Source organism: Convolutriloba macropyga, chromosome 10, assembly GCF_964194025.1.
Source record: "Convolutriloba macropyga chromosome 10, txConMacr16.3, whole genome shotgun sequence".
In the NCBI taxonomy this organism is placed as follows: Eukaryota; Metazoa; Xenacoelomorpha; order Acoela; family Convolutidae; genus Convolutriloba; species Convolutriloba macropyga.
In genome coordinates, this window is record NC_134477.1 from 17,393,410 (window position 1) to 17,410,772 (window position 17,363).

Here is a 17,363-nt window from a genome sequence, read left to right on the forward strand (position 1 = left end):
GAATGAAAAAGGAGGAGGGATGAACCACAAAAATCATACTGGAAAATCTCAAAAAAGTCATGTTTTAACTTGACTTCAGAAGATTTTCCGACAGTTGATTAACTATTTCAGCTCAACCAACAGCAAAAAAGTGGCCAGGTAACCAGGACAAAAAGGTAAATGTAAATTCAAAATCTTGCAAGATTCTTGCAAGATGGATTCAAAATCTTGCAAGAATCTTGCAAGATGGATGCAAATCTTGCAAGAATCTTGCAAGATGGATACAAATCTTGCAAGAATCTTGCAAGAAAAATGGAAGAACTATGCATTCCCTTGCAAGATTCTTGCAAGATTTTAAATTTTTTCGTCACTAGGGTTAGCATATGACAACACGTTCCTTCTATTTCCTTGAGAATACGCTTGAGTTGTTCACAGGCTTCTTTCAAGTTCTGAGACCTCTTTCTCTTCAGAGCCGAGAGCTTTGCAAGCAACTCCTCTTTCTCATCCTCTGCCTCTTCCATCTCACTCTCTCTGCGCCCCAGTTCATGCACAGCAGTGAGAAACTATTGAACTTTTCAATATTAATAAGGGTACCTTAATTTTTATCGGGATTTTATTTCACACAAATTGGTAATAAAATTCAAAAATTAGCAGAGTCAAGGAAATGATTGCAAAGCAATATGAAAATTTTTAAAAATTTTAAGAAGACTTTCAAGGACACTCTTCTCATCAATTGAAAGGTTTGACTGTCAACCAATAGAGGTCTAAAAAAATTAACGCTAATATATATTAGTAAAGCAGAAACAAACACGTCTTTGAAAATTAAGTCAATTTCACTTTCAAACAGAATCACTTTTTTCACCATTTCTACATTTATCAATTTCAAAAGAAAAACTGTAATTAGGGAAATTTTGTCGACGATAAAGTTGGAATCCAGCAAAAAAAACGATAACGTGAGTTTCGAAATCTTCACTTTCTTCAGAATTTGTGTTGTTTTATATATATCGACTATTGATGAAACCTGTTTGTCATCAGTTGAAATTTCTACAGAGATTCCAGTTATAGAATTAGGAGATCCACAAATGAGACCTAAAGAGCATAGGGAACTGTTTTTGATACTTCATAAGAGATTTTTTTCTTTTGCAATTTATTCCCTGAATTAGATATCAAAAACTACAGACCGATTGCCATGCTTAGCTCCTTGTCACTACTATTTGAGCGTATGGTGTATAAACAGTTCTCAATCTTTCTGCGACAAAAGCTTTGCGTAGAGCAACATGGTTTTAGGAAAAATCGTTCAACCATCACTCAATTACTTGTCTACTGCAACAGGTTGTATGAGTTACTTGAAGCCAACAAAATGCCAATGACAGTGTATCTAGACATAGCAAAAGCCTTTGACACCATCAATTATAACATACTTGTAAAATTATGTCGAATGGGATTTGATAGTGCTTTCTTGAGGTTTTTTGCGTCATATTTAACAGATCGACAACAGAGAGTTGTAATATCTTGCGGAAAATCGGACTTTCGACCGATCACCAGCGGTGGGCCTCAAGGGTCAATTTTCACTGTGTTTCTTTTTTCCGTTTATATAAATGACCTACCCAAAATAATTGTCAACGAGTGCTTTTTATACGCGGATGACACAAAAATCGTCAGCACTGTAGACAATAAAATGCAGCTGGAAAAAGATATTGAAAATGCCATTGTGTGGAGCAAGGAGAATCGGTTAAACTTCAATTTCGATAAATTTAAAAAAGTGCAATTTTCCTTACGTAAAAATCAAAACAAGCAAATTTTGCGTCTTCCCAGCCATAGAAACATCCCACAGGAAATACACTTCAAAGACCTGGGCATATATTTTTCCGAAAATTTGTCATGGGACTATCATTTAAGTTTTGTTCTACGAAAAGCCAATCAGAAGCTTGCTTATCTAAAGAGATCAATTCCAAGTGAAACAAAATTGTCAGTTAAATGCAACCTAGTCAAAACTTACATTATATCAATCTTGTTTTATGGATCAAATGTTTGGTATGCCAGTAAAACTAGCGTCAGGCAAATGGAAAGGCTTCAGAGAAAAAGTTTAAAATGGATACAATCAAACAGTCATTTTACTGATAAAGAATACAATGATTGTCTTCGATCAGTAAATTTACTTCCGATCACATATCAACTTGTCTTTTTGGATCTCGTAGTTTTGAACAGAATTTTGACAAGAAAACTTCCACTTGAGGCAGAGCAATTTTGGCAAATAAGGAATGGACATCCGAAAACACGATCAAACGAGAAAATATTTTTATACTCAAACGAATGTAATCGCCAGCGTTGCCGATCAAATTTTTTCCAACGAGTTACAAACTTCAACAATTCGATGTCACTGGCGCGTGATTTTCCCAACTATAACCCATATTCAAGTCCTCACAAATTCAAAAAAGAAGTCAAAGAATATCTATTTGATTTAGCTAAGAAGAATTTTAATTACAAATTGTACCCATATGGATGGACAGTGTTTGAGGGAAACCAAATTCAAGCCCCGTTAGGGACGTACTAAGCTTGGTGCAACCAAATTTAGTTAAATTCATTATTATTATTATTATTATAAATAAATGAATTATAGTACATCAATTTTGTGCGCCGTCTGTCAAACTACATTTCGTCTCAAAAAGTAGACTTGATATTTTAAATAAGCATAGGGATTAAAAAACCAAAATTATCAAGTAAAGCTGTCACATTTTCCCTTTCAACTATCCCAAGCTCTCAAACTTTCAGATGAAAAGAAATCTAATTACCTGAGAGCATAATAATCTAAGCTAAATTAAGAACGAGCAGCCTTGGATATTATTCTAATTCTTCCTCTTTTTTCATGAAAACCTTTTCGGTTGTTTTCTGATAAGTATCTCATGTTCGTTCGATATTCTTTTGAAAACTACCTCTGCAGGAACCAGACATGTTTTTCATAGTTAAATAAACGATTTATAGATAAAAATGATGAAACTGAAAAATATAGAGAAATCGGAAAAATCCAACTTTTTTGATAAAAAAATTCCGTTTACAACTAACATGTTGCTTTCTTTATCTCAAGAAGCCAATACTAATACTCTCATTGTCTCAACTTACTTAGCCTCATGACCAAAATCTTAAAGCAAATCAATAATGCCAGAGAAATAAATACAAATAGTTAGTTAGAGAATATACCAGTTTTCCGTCAGTTCACAAGATTTAAAACATAGCCGGCAGATTGCCGGAAAACAGCCGCGATAGACGCTTGTGGCGTTACATGAATTGAAACAAATATAGAAAAAAATAGACAGATCGACCACCAGTCCCTTAATAGACCACTAGACTTTTTGGGTTAGATTCGGACAGTCAGTTTTATGAGACAAATAAGCTCTATAAGGAGAAAAACCTAATAAGGCTTTTCAAAATTAGTATTCAAAATCAAAAACTCAAGACTAATATTCAAGAATTAGGGCATATAACTTTGCAACTACTTAGATTTTCTCACGAGGCAAACAATTTAGAAGTGGCAGAGGTTACAGAAACTTTTAGGGCGCAAAAACTGTTGACTAGGTAGATGTTCAAAATCGCAACCTCTCGGATGGAGTAGATGACATTAAGCACTACACTTCAAGGGCAGTGCACGTTCATCGCTCACAATCGGCTTCATTTTAGCAAGAGTCTTAATTTCTGAATGCTTGCAAATCACCCAAAAAATCGAATGGTGAAGCGTAAAAGAGTCACTCGAGAAGTGAAATCAAAGTGTTCTACATGAAAACGGTCAAGCGAAAGTATTGTATAAAAATACACACGCATTAAAATACGATAATAATTGCTTCAAATTTCGTTCAAGAGCAATTAAACTTAGCACTTTTTTCAATTAGCTAGCTTTTGAAATACAAAAGATACCAAAGGTTACTGATATTTAAAGATACGTAACCCCTTCCCCGGAGATCATATTCAAGTTTTCTAAATATTAGATTCGCTTTTTCAATAAGCCGCAATTTTTTTTTCAAATCAAAATCAAAATGATCTTACTCATTCTTCTCCGAGATGCGTACACAAAAAGTGGAAATTTGAGTGAAGACGAAAAAAGACGAAGCAGAGAGATATTGCCCCATTTTGAAAAAGAATAGACTATTAAGCCAAAATATTTCTAGATTAAAATAACTTTCTGACCGTTCGAGTATCTATTGAGAGATGTGACTTCTAAAACAGTAGCCACTATATTAGACTTCGGTCATCGTTGCCTGTGCATGACTTGCTTCAGCATAATTGCTTTTTTGGCTTTATTCAGCTGCTTGTTAGTCTCTTTCAGCTTCATCTCGGCTTCCTGCAGCTGTTGATGAACTTAAGAGATCAACAGTTTCCTAATTAATTACATGAACGCTATAATCTAGATCTAATTTCCATATATTTTCGCACAAGAGCTGTTTATCGTGTTGTATCACAAAATTTTCCCGTTTAAGATATAGAGGACTTTAGAGGAAAAGATCCAGACATCCAGCAAGAACACGATTCTTTTAAAAAAATGAGCACTTTTGGACTGGCACTCCAACAAAACAATGACCCCTTGTTGACTTTCAGCAGCCACATTACCTATACAATACCCAATTTTCGACTGCTTATATGAGCAATTGTAACGCACTAATCAATCAGTTGTCTAATAAACTAAAATATATTTTGTCTCCTACGCTGGGACGGGGGACAGATTTGATAAATTAAAAAATATGAAGTTGGAGCAAAACGAGATATCAAAATCAGGTTTGGGATGTCTCAAAAAAGCAGTCAGGAAACAGATGCCTTTCATCATCTCAGCTTCGAGTGACTCAATGGAGCTGACTGATTTATTTCTCGTGTCTGCGTCTTTAGCTAGTTTCTTTCCACAATCACTGACAGATATGTTAGGTTCTTCAGAAATCGTTCCCTGGCTTTTGGACTCTTTAGATAGCATTTCCAGCTTTCCAGCGCTCAAATCTAGATAACTTTCCCCTTTATTGTTTCTTGATATATCCTTACAATTGGTGTCTGTCAATGGCAATTTATCTGGTTCATCAGATTCTGCAGGCGGATATTTTTCACAAGCATTGTTGACTCCATTTGCACTCATACTTTTTCTCTTTTCTTAATAGTTATTTCTGACAATTTGTTTTCGATTTCTTTCAATGTTGTTTCACTGGCTCAAGTGCAAAACTACCCGCAAATCAAGGTACCGCTAAATCGATATTGAAAAACATTAATGAAGGCGGCAACATTATTGCATGCACAATGCAAGATTGATTTACAGATTCACGTGATTGTTTTTAGCTTAGAACACAAATGTTAGTCGACCGGGGGACTTAGTGGCCTGACACGAGGCTGCTTGCGACCGAGTGATGGGCACAAAGCACGATGGTTACTAGGATTTAAGTTCTAACGTATTTTGAGCATCAGAGGAAAAAATTAGACGCTTTTTCTCGACACTTGCCATTGTAACAAGGAAAGGCAACTACGTGGGCAAGAAACTTAGACAAAATTGCAGTAAAAACATTTATATTGCTACGTGGTTTCCACTTGTGCAACTTAGTCAACAAATTGCGAACAAGTTGACTACGTTGAGCCGCATCGAAGTTTCAGCTATAATAACACAAAGTGATCAAAACTTTTCAATCAACACTAACTATCCAATAACTCAATTATCCAATATATGTAACACGTACATATTGGGATCTTTTCAGTTTGTGCCCCTAGTACGTTATGCAACCCCAGTTATAGAGCACGTGCCATTATATAGTAAATCATTATGTAAAAATATTGCACGTGCGTATGGGAGGGTGCAAATAATATGCTCCCAGTAAGCTACGTGGAAACAGACGGAAAAAATCCGTATATTGATTGCTGCGTTTTGAATCATCAAGTAAGGTTTAAACTGCCGAAAGTCTGCAGTGCCAGAAGTTTGAATTCCATAAAGTTTCGGCATTCTGCAAGTTGCCAGTTTTAAGCATAGAATACGTGACTATTTGAATGGACTGATAATTTTTGGCGTTTAAACGGGAAACGGGTAGCGGTTGGAGGTGTGACGCCAGAACTTCAAAGTGACTTCAGCATTCACTGCCATGAAATTTCATTTTATAAGGTCCAAGAGCGTGTTTTAAGTAATGGTTAAGTGACTCTGCCTGAAGTCACTCAGAACTTCTGGCGTGTCAGAATTTCGTAATGACTTCTGCAGAGTCACGTAACCATGCTCTAAACACGAAACGCGCACGTTTTAAAATGACGAAAGTCAACGGAAGTCAACTGGCTAAGTAGGAACTTCTGGCACTACAGACTTTCGGCACTTTAAAATGTGAACGCGAATGTTTTAAGCACCGAACAAAGTAACGTAATTGCAGAACTGAGGATCCTTCAACTAGGATTACTTAACCAATACTTTAAACACACATGTGCACGTTTTAAATTGCAAAAATTCTGCAGTGCCAAAAGTTAACGCGAAAGAGGTTACTATTTGATCTTTTCCGTTTGTGCCCCCCCCCCCCCCAGATTATTGGGTGCATATTATTATGCACCCCCAAACACATGTGCCATATTTTTACATAACGATTTAAATGGAAATGACGCGTGCTCTGTAACTGGAGGGAGCATAACGTACTGGGGGTCACAAAGATCCTACTATTTACACAGCCAGAAGTTGACTTCCATTGACTTTGCACTTTCCTTATAAAGATCGTGCGATACTTTAAATTTTTGACACAATTGCAAAGGCAGTTTTTTGTGTTTTGACATCATAATTGGTCTTTATTAGAGATAGCAAGAGAGAGAGAGAGAGAGAGAGAGAGAGAGAGAGAGAGAGAGAGAGAAATATCGACTGAGAAACACTATATTAATATATAGGGATAGCTGATGCTAAATATACAAGTGTAAATGATTTATAAATACACGAAATTTTAACAGTGAACAGGTTGATTGAAGTGGAAAACCATGTGCTAGCTTGTTGAATAGGAACTGCCGCGTTCTCTGGCTATAAAATATTTTTAATAACTAATTTTACAACTGAATCTCGCAGGTGCAATGGTAGTGAGTTCCACTTCAACGATACATGAGATTGATGATGATGAGCATGATTTAGAAGAGCATGAAGAAATGAATAAGTCTACATAGAGTATTTGGTCAGTACGCAAGTTAAATATAAGTGGCCGTAGATAATTGAAGCTGGTGTTGAAAGGCTTAATAAGTGCGCTAAGGTTTTTAACTCAATCAGTCGTCTTATGCCCATATTTTTCTTTTTCTTAAATCATTTCATTTTATACTGCGACCGAACATACAAACTTCAGAGCAAAATTCATCTGTTCCGCCACAGAAAGCACCAAAGGTGAACTGCTTTGGAAGAAACAAAGAAGAAAAAATCAAGTGACCAATTACAAGGCGTGGAAAAGCATATGTAATAGAGTGCTAGGTAATCGATGTACAACTTCATCGGGTTTGATACCAACCGACTTAGTTTTCATTATTTTTTGCACTTGCGTTTGAACAGTTCAACACCCAAGTATTTATATTGATTTTATTTTTAATTGCCCTCAAACAAAGTTTTTAGCAATTATATTAGTCCGTTCAGTCACTATTCTCCAAGTATGTAAATCACACTTGGAAAACTGTTTTGGAGACTTAAATTTATGGTATGAAGGGCGGTTCTTAGAGGTTGAACCCCCCTCCCAACCAGATCAGCCCCCCTCTCGCTTCACCCCCTCCCCAATCGCCACCCCTGCACATAGTTCAGGCCGTAAGGGCCCCGTGCAGCCAACAACCCTACCACCGTTGCCCTCGGTGCATCCTACCCCCTGCTGCGCTCAACGCAAGCCCCTTCAATTAAGCAAAAGCTAGACTCACTAAACAGTGGCTAGCTAAAGACGAAGCCAACCGCTCATTTGAGAGCAATTCACCCGACGTTAGTCGGTCATGTTTCAACTATAACTGTACGACAATTCCAGTCTCCCAATCGTTGACACTTATGCAGGAGCTAATAGGCTAAATTTTCGACGTTCAAATTTAACCTATTGATCCAAAAAACTGAACCGGCGAAGGTAATTTCCTACTATCAATAAAAATTTGATTCGTTTAAGCAAGCTTTTTTCTATCGTTCTGGAAAAAGTAGTTATCAAGGAAGGTAGTTTACAGGGCACAAGACGTCATCGTGTTCAAGAAGTGGGCTATGACAGCTCTTTTAAGCATCACAGGAAATACACAGACTTGATGCATTGATTTTAGTACGAACGTCATGTGGGGCCAATATTTGCTTCCCGTCAATAATAGCCCATGCAAGTACTTTACAAGGACCAGTTGGCTTGTTGAAATATGTCTCTACTGGCCAAAACCTAAAGATGAGTCGCCAAGAGCAAAGCTCGATGCTTCATTTTTCTTTCTAAAAAACTGACCTAAGTATGAAAACACAAAATAATCTGCAATTTTTGTATCATAAACACCCACTTCACCGAATTCAAGAATTTTCGATTAATTTATCAGCAATATTTACAGCTTGTTATTTTCCCCCTAACATTGTTGATAAAATTCCAGCAATCGCTAGCAGTACAAAGTGAATGAAAACGGATCAAGAACTCCTAACCAAACCTAACTGACCAAACCAAATTTCCTTTAAGCTTTAGTTTTTTATTTTAAAAAACTCAGAACTTAAGCGTACGTTCAACCATGAATCGATCAATAAAAAAGTTTGTTCGCCAAAAGCAAGAAATGTCTAACGCTCTTTCATCGTGCAAAATACAAAACACTTGTACAAAGTAAGCTTGTCTAATTTGTTGTCTTTAACTGAAAACCATGCTTTTCTACACTGGTTCCCTAACCCAATTTTCCGACAAACAAAACAAAATGTGCTTACGATTGAAGGTGGCATTTTTAAAATCAAATCCAAAAAAAGTATTTGGTTAGAAAGAAGATTCCACGTCCACAAACTTCTAAAAACTTTGACTCTCAAATTTTGCGGAAAAATTTTGCAATTCAAGTAAAAAGTCTTGTAATGAAAGTAAACGATTAATTTATCAGTAATGTCAATCATGATTTTAAATAACTCAGTTTAATTATTGAAGACAGTAAGATCTCAATTATCGGTTTCAATTGCGATCTACTTATTGCATCCATCTGCGGTTGTCTTCTTCCTTTTCTTTATTTCCTAGTGAGCTGTGCTGGCACCTCTCAATGTTGGACATCACTACCTATACAAACATATATTGGCATTCAACAGACTTTTGAGTCAGACTGATCAGATCAGACAATTCACACTCATAAAACGGGCCCACGGGATACCTAGGTCGAGCGGAATCATTGGGTTGAGAGCCTTTGTTCTCCGGCCATCCCAATTCAATGATTTCACTTCAAGGCCAATTCTGCTTATTGTAGCAGTGGTCAGCAGCTAAATTGCGAGTTCAATTTCAGCGAGCAAGTTCTTAGGTGTCTACTCGATTATTTTCCAAATTTAGCAACAATACTTTTCCCAGTAATATTAACCTGCAGCCTATTCAAATTAATTTAAAGTCCGTGTAGCCAATCGTTGGAGCAAGTCTCCCGAATCTTTCAAACTCAGGAAAGAAGCTTAGGGTCTCCTTCGTATCTCTTAGAGGCTGACCTAAAGTATGATCCTTCTGGCCCTCAGCTGTCTTTATCTCTTAAGAGGATCTATCAATTCCTGTTTATCGATTCACCCTTTTGTAATTGATCTTCATGGCCATAAGAGAAGGTATATTGAGGAGAGAGCACTCACTTGCTATCTTGCTTGTGCCACTTGTCTCAAGACCTCATTTCATCCAAGTTGAGCCACTAACTTCGCCATCAGCTTTACTATTATCAATTATTTTGCTGTTAATTGCTACAACTTTGCTCATATCTGAATCAGTGGCTTCATCAGTCTGAGATATTTGGACCTTAACAATAATTTCTTCGTCTAGGGCATTAGAATCAAAATAAGAACTTCAGTCTTCGGAAAACATCTCAATTTTGACAGCTCCATTGAATTGGTTCAATATTTCCTTCTATTGCTCATCTGCATAAGCAAGATATCCGATGACATCCTGGTTTTCTTCACAGAGCAACCTGTTTCAGATTCATTGAACATCAGATCCGTTGGTTAGTTATATTAAACAGCATTGTTTTATTCAATTGAGAAGAAACTTGTAATCTTGCCATATGGCTCTCAGCTGAGGAATGGATATTTCAAATTCTCTCTGGGTACAATCTTTGCTCAATGCACTTCACAGAGCTCATCTATATATAAAATTGAACGTTTTAGCGTTCGTTGATATTATTTGAATTTCCAGGTGTCAAAAATGATTTTCCTATGGACTGTTGTCCTGTACTTGTTGGGCGACACATGATTAAGACCAGATTTCTGCACGGTTTAACCGAAATCCCCAACAAATTTACATCTCTTCGTGGTCTCAAAGTCTTCGGTAAGCCATTTGACTGAAGATGTCGTTTGAAAAATTGACCTCTGTAAAACTAACTTGACGAACCAGTGACAAGGAATTACTATGCTGTGTTTCTCATTTAAACGCATTCTGCTTAACAGCCATTCAGTTAGATCGTCATCCTCTGTTCAAACTTTGTACCGTAATACGTGCTATCACGTGCAATCAAATCAGGTCAATCGAAGGAAATAATAAAAGGGATTAGTAAATTATATTTCAAAGTACAACTATATTAAAGCAAGAACAAGAAAAGCAAAAGTATTTAAATTTGCTATATACAGAACTATGTTGAATTCTCAAAATACAAAAAGTTTCAAAATGAATTCAAGGAGATATTTACAAAACACATTGATGATAGTGATAGTACCCATCTGTTTTCTTAACCCACCTCCCGATAATTATGCAAAGAAATGAACCAATGCAAAACCTAAACAGAGCCAAATTTGGTTTGCACACCAAAATAGGGACTGTCAAATAATTGTTTACGAAAGCTAATCAGTGTAGTTTTCATGATTCAGTAGAACTATGCTACAATTTTTCAATTGTTTTAAAAAAATAATTGAAAAACGTTAGTAGAGTTGCGTTTCTATAGAAGTTCTTAGCAAAAATGCGCAATTATTGTACATTTGGGTATACCAAAATAGTCAAGAATTATAAATGGTAGCATATATTGGTGTTTGATTATTGTAAACTAAGGAAAAATTCCCCAAAAACGAATATTTTTCTTGCAAATATTTAGCATGTATGATTAACCAGGTGGTTATTTTAATTTACATGTTTCAGATTTTTAAAAAAAAATATTAATGTTCTTAGGATGTTCTGCACGAGAGAGGCGAGAAAAATACAGATGGTAAACTATGGGAACAAATGAATTATAACGAGAAGTGATATATCCTTACTGCAAAATAAGGCATCTATATGCACTACAAATAATATCAATAAGATAGACAAGGAGAATGGGAACTCATAGCACAACATGGGAAGTATCAGCAAAAGTCAAATGTATCACCATGACTAAAACTGGAGACAGGTTTTAGAAAAGAGCGGTTTCCTACTATTGAAACTTTTTAATTAAAAAAACAACGGAGAACCACTTTTTAGGAAATTCAGCGGCTGGTCTGTTTCTTCTGAAAATGAATTCGATAATTCAGACAATTATAAATACAACTTTCTGCAATTTCGTTGTTCTTCATTCAAAATATTTAGAGCAGCTAAAAAACTTAGAAAGAAAATTGGAGTTAAAAAAGCGCCTACTTTTGCCCACTCATTCTAATACAGATAATTGAGTTAAAATGGGGTATTTATAAGTGAGGAAAATGTGGTTTCATTTATATCAGGTCTCAATTAAACATTTGAATTCAAAAAAATGGAAAAAGTAGGAAATAGCTTTTTCGATTTTGCAAGTAGGAAAACGTTTGCAAATTGGAGCTTCATTTACATTGATAACAAATTGTCATCGTTCGCATCATCCGTTTCTTGAGAAAAGGCTTGGGCTCCTGTTTCGATGTTGTTATAGTACCTGTCAGGTCTGCTAGCACCACCGTACCGCAACCTGTCCAATAAACCCACACATTTATCACCCAAACCAAACCATACTTCTGAATTGGGCAATTGTTCCCATCCTCTCGCATCGAGGTAGATCCGCTTGTACAGGATTCCAATTGAGAAGTAGAAAAAGACTCCCAGTAAAACAACTATGAGAAGAATTGAGAAAAATGACATTCCACTACTGCCGCCTGACTTTGCAATTTTCTGTGAATTGTTGCCGTTGTCTTGGCTATCGGTGCCTTTTTTGTTATCTTCTGACTTGTTATCTTGACCGTCTTTATCGTTAGGGTTCTGTTCATTACAGATATGCTTTGTATCGATTTCGAACAAATAATAGCAAGTTCCAGTTTTGATGAAGCTTTTTGCAGATTTTACCAAGGCCTTGTCAGTTTGGGCGTTACACGTGATATGTATGTATGATCGCCTATGTTTACCGGCACAGTTTCCATCCGTGTAGTTATCTCCCCCTCCGAATGAAATGAGGGCCCATTCGTTTCCATATAGTGCGGTTTGAACTTGATTGGTTACTCCGAGTGTAGTACTTTTGTCACCATTTTTTGAAGTAACAGCGGGCTGAAAAACGATCATTAAAAGCAAATTTTTGTCGGGGCATAGAGAAAGTATTTGAAACTTAGCTCACATTTAAACAAAAATTCTGAAAACAAATTACAGGCTGAATAACTACAGAACCCGAAAAACCACAGATTCACCTACAAAGGTCTTTAAAAAGGGAAATATAAAGACAAACAAATTTTTATAAATTGAGGCTGCTTATCGTGTTGCTCCGCTTTTCAGTTTCCAATACAACCAACTAAAAATGTAAAAGGTGTACAGGCGCTTCTAATAATGTGATAATGTGATATATGAACTCGAAAACGTTCAATTATAGAAAAGGGTCTATAGTTTCTGATATGAGAGTCAGAAATATCAGCAAATTTAAAATTTGACGTAATAACTTTGTCGATAGTAGCTTAAACGAATAATTTCATTGCAGAAAACAGAAATTTCACATTTGAAATATTAGTGTTCTTTGTTCTATGAAACACCGGGGGGGGGGGGGGGTGATGGGGGGTGGGGGCAACAGTGGGGGTGGGGAGGGGGCAATGGGAGGGGTTCTTTGGCTGCACGGGGCCCTTACGGCCTGAACGATGTGCAGAGGTAGGAATTTGGGGGGGGGGGGAAGTGAGGGGGTGGGGGCTGATGCGGGTTGGGGGGGGGGGGGGGTGTTGAGTCAACTTATAAGAACCCCCCCTCACACCATAAGTATAAGTCTACAAAACAGTTTGTGAATCACGTACTTGGAGACTAGTGAGCTGAAAAGCTCTAAGAGAGCTTAATTCCCGCTGGGTGTTACCTGTTTATCCTGTTTTTGAGATAAAAAAGTCAAATGGGTCAGACGAATAATCGGTCACGCGCAAAATCGCATTAAAAAAGACCAACAGGACTAATATAATTGCTACAAACTTCGTTTGAGAGCAATTAACTACAAACTTTGTTTGAGAGCAATTAAATATAAAGATCAAGTGTTGCTCGAAATTCTTTGGGATTAGTGGGATTTTGTAATCGCCTCCACTAAAAAAAATAACAATATTTCCTGATTCATTACTTTTAAATACCCAAAATGCAGAACTTTGTCTGATAAGGAAAACGAAAAAGTCCAATAATCATCTCGAAGAACCGACCGTTTCAAAGAAAGCAGAGGCAGAGAAAACTGTTTATCAACCTTACTTCAAAACAATTTTGTAATTTTAGCAACTAGCTCAATAAAAAAGCATACATGTATCTACCCGAACCACATTGCGGATACATTTAACGTAAAAAAAATGTTTGGTGTAATTAGAAAGGATATCTCTTAAATAACCTCCAATTAGAGTGAAACACACTCAGTTAACAATTAAATTTTTCAAAAGTTATTTTTAAGAGAGTAAGATAAGTCAAGTGTGATCAAAAACGTAATCAAGCGAATGAACAGAAAACTCGTTCTACTAAGAGTGAAAAGTGACGTCAAGCATGCAAATCAAAATTGTATGAACGAATGAACAAAAGCAGATCTGAAGTGATTTCAATCCAGAGAACTGGCTAAACAAATAACCTTACGATTAATATTATACATCAACATCTAAGACAGTCAACATAGCCCTTGCCCCTATATGCGCAAAAAGAACAAAAAAGTCAAAAACAAATAGAAAATTTTCTTTCCCAAATTTAGCGCTTTAAGAATCACTTAAAAACAATTTTTGAAACTATTGATTCCATGCATCCTTAGAGTAAGTGCAACATACAATAATCGTGTGGGAATCAGACAAAAAAGAGACAAAAACTGAAGAAAATCGACAAAAATTAGAAACTTTGAAAATCAGTGGCGCAGAACTAAGAGAATCTCAAAAAGCAAGAAAGTTGTTGGCTCCAGAGGCCGGAAAAACTCAAAACATGACAAAAAAAATTTAAACTAAAAAAAAAGAAAAATTGATAAATTTCGTGTTAAGATCTTGAAACCCCTAGAGCCCCTAGAAACTATTCAGTAAACTATTATCAATCCCTATAGTAGTTCCCTGTCCCCTGAGGCTGCAGAATGTCAAAATTCAGAAACTGAGGAGAGCGAAAACTCCATTGACACTGGTGTTAAGACTCTGGAGTTAAGACCCTGGCATAAACAACAAAAGTAGACAAAAAACAGTTTTGCATTAAACGACATTATGCACAGCATATCAGCCAAAAAACTGACGGACCACCGGGAAAAAAACCATAACAAAAATTTAAGAAAATTAACCAAGGAAAAATTGCTGCATTCAGGGCTCAAAAATATCAAAAGCTGGCCTTTTCACCTTGCATTTAGACCTTGGAGCAGTTTCAGCACATTAAGCAAATAAACGACTACTACAGACAAATGTCCTCTATTGCAACTTAATGCCCGCCGAGCTTTATGTTTATCCAGCTTCAAATTGTGAAAGTCATGGAAAAAGTTATAAAAACATCTTTAAAGAAAAATAGCAGGACGTGTCCTGAATTACAATCCGGAGAACTGACTAAACTAATGACCATACGATTACTTTTATACAGCAACAACATCTAAAACAAAGCCCTTGAACCTATACACGCAAAAATGAACAGAAAATTCAAAGTACTAGTAACTTTCCTTTTCCAAATTATAGTACTTATAGAATCACTAAAAATAACAACAACTTTTAAAAACATTGACTTTATGCATCGTTAGAATAAGTGCATAATACAATAATCTTGTGGGAATCAATAACATAGCACAATAGAGGCAAAAACTGAATGAAATTGACAAGAACAAGAAATTTTGAAAATAAGTGGGGCCAACTTGAGAGAACCTCAAAACTACAATCCAAAACCGTTAACCAAGATATAATATTTCGTAAACCACGAAAATTCTGAAATTCATAAAACACTTTTCAGCAGTTCTAATGGCTGAAAAATGGACAAAAGAACTAAAAATGAAAGCAAGATTCGCAATTTCAGTTAAACCCTTCAAAAACAAATGGTATCTCAGTGAAAAAAAAAATGTCTAAAACCGGAGCCTATAAACTGACTTATTTTTGAGACTAAGTGAAAAGACCAATGCAAAAACACTTAAGATCAAATCAACTTTTATTCTTCAAAAAGCAGTTGTCAAAATCTTAAAAACGATTGCCGTGAAAAAAAAACAAGTAATTAGATTCACTCATAACTCATTAGCAACCGATTAAATCTACCATTAATGAGATTACGTTAAAAAAAATAGTAATACGTACAATAAACACATTAAAAATCAGTAATTTTTTTGAAAAATAAATGCGTAAAAATTAAAAAAACAACTGAAAACTGAAACAACTAAATCGATTAATTTAGGTATCCTTGGCAACCGATGAGGCTTGTCATTAAAGAAACCAAGAGATGAAACAAATTGAGTACTAAAACTCCAGAAAGTCGATGATATTTCTTGAAAAGAAAAAAATCACAGTCAGAAATCAGCTTTGAATCGAAACAATCAAATCCACTAAAATAATTCGTATTAGCAACCTATGAGAGCTGTCCCTAATGAGCTTAAACGATAAGACAAAAAGTACTCAAAACAAAAATCGTTAATAAATTTTGAGAACAAATAGTGTCAAAGTCTCAAAACCGATAGTCATAAACTCAAACACTTAATTAGGTTCATTTATGCTTCATTATCAACCAATGATGCTGTCATTAATGATACTAGGTGTTAAGACAACTGATATTAAAAAAGCGCAAACGCAAAATTTTCAAAATTTTATGACAAAAAATGGTGTCCAAGTAACAAAAAATAGCATTAGCTGCCCACCGACGAGTTCAATCAATTGCTCATGGATGCCATTAGAAAACATATGTATCATATTAATAGCACTCAGGAGAAGAAACACTGAAAACAGCAGTTAAATTGCTGCACGTTATAAAAAAATCGCTTTTCATTCCACTTTGAAGGTGCTTGAAACAAATCACGCTGCAAACCAACTCGCTTTCTGCTCCCTTTTATACTCCGTGATTAAAATCAGCGCTCTAATTTGACTTCTCATTGACTCGAAAAAGCCGAAAAAATCGTGAACAGGTTATTAAAAAAGACAGCACACTAATACAACACAAGTACTTTGGATTGTAAAAAAAACAGCGACACAATAAAATTTAAATTCTTAAAATCAGTAATAGCCCTATATATCGCTTGGCGGCTATTAATGAGTTTATTGATACCATAATATACAGACTACTGTAATCTAACAACATTATATGCAGGAAAATGCTATATTCGAAAACGGATGCAATAAAAAATTGAAAAATTTGGCTGTAATAATCCGAATTTCAAAAAGATCCGACTTTAAATTTAAATTCGTCGCATAGAAATTTGCAAAGATTTCAAAATATTTGAGTTTTTAATAGAGATTTTAACTTACATCTGAAGCAACTTTTTGGCAGAGAGAAATCGTATAATCATCCTTGTTTGCGGTATCTTTATATGTCACGGATCCGACATTGTGAGCCAGTTTTATCAAATCTTGGTCAATATTAGTGTCAGAGGTAGCTCCACTCAGCTCACAATCAAAATCTTCAGCTGAACATGAATAAGCAAGAATAGCAACTAAAGCAACTAGATTCAGCACGCGATCCATACTAGACCTGAAAATAAGGTAGCACAAAATAAGAATGTACAAATAAATGTCAACACTTAAACCATTGTGTTTAGTTTTAATGTCTGTCCTACTTTTTCTCCCCGAGAAATTTTTGATTTATTAACAGTCTGAAAACCAAACTGATTAGGCTAATTGCCCGTTCGCTTGTAGCACCAAAGGAAGGTAACATTTGAGATACAATTAAGTATCTGCAAAATCCAGCATTAGTAGTCAATTTCAATAATGGTTCAATTATATA

General features: G+C 35.7%; 2 protein-coding genes across 2 annotated transcripts in view; both read right to left on the reverse strand.

The window, feature by feature from the left end:
- Window positions 1–5,424, reverse strand: part of LOC142348327 (uncharacterized) — a 70,171-nt gene extending 64,747 nt beyond the window's left edge. The window contains exons 1-3 of the mRNA XM_075399635.1: window positions 4,783–5,424; window positions 4,245–4,329; window positions 377–510 (exon numbers count right to left, since the gene is read on the reverse strand). Coding sequence (XP_075255750.1) covers window positions 377–510; window positions 4,245–4,329; window positions 4,783–5,089 — 526 coding nt within the window. The 5' untranslated portion in view covers window positions 5,090–5,424. The remainder of the gene's footprint in view (window positions 1–376; window positions 511–4,244; window positions 4,330–4,782) is intronic.
- A 5,690-nt stretch (window positions 5,425–11,114) lies between these two features.
- Window positions 11,115–17,111, reverse strand: LOC142348328 (cation-dependent mannose-6-phosphate receptor-like). Its single transcript, XM_075399636.1, has 2 exons — window positions 16,889–17,111; window positions 11,115–12,548 (listed from the first exon to the last, which is right to left on the reverse strand). Exons 1-2 carry the CDS (start codon window positions 17,102–17,104, stop codon window positions 11,862–11,864), a joined length of 903 nt encoding a protein of 300 aa, XP_075255751.1. The 5' UTR covers window positions 17,105–17,111; the 3' UTR covers window positions 11,115–11,861.
- Window positions 17,112–17,363: the final 252 nt, after the last annotated feature.

Excerpts from the sequence above, each read along its gene's own strand:
- LOC142348328 (XM_075399636.1), bottom strand. The coding sequence starts at position 17,104 with ATGGATCGCGTGCTGAATCTAGTTGCTTTAGTTGCTATTCTTGCTTAT. Across the intron at positions 12,549-16,888 it reads GCCAAAAAGTTGCTTCAGAT|CCCGCTGTTACTTCAAAAAA; the intron begins GTAAGTTAAAAT and ends ATCGTTTTTCAG.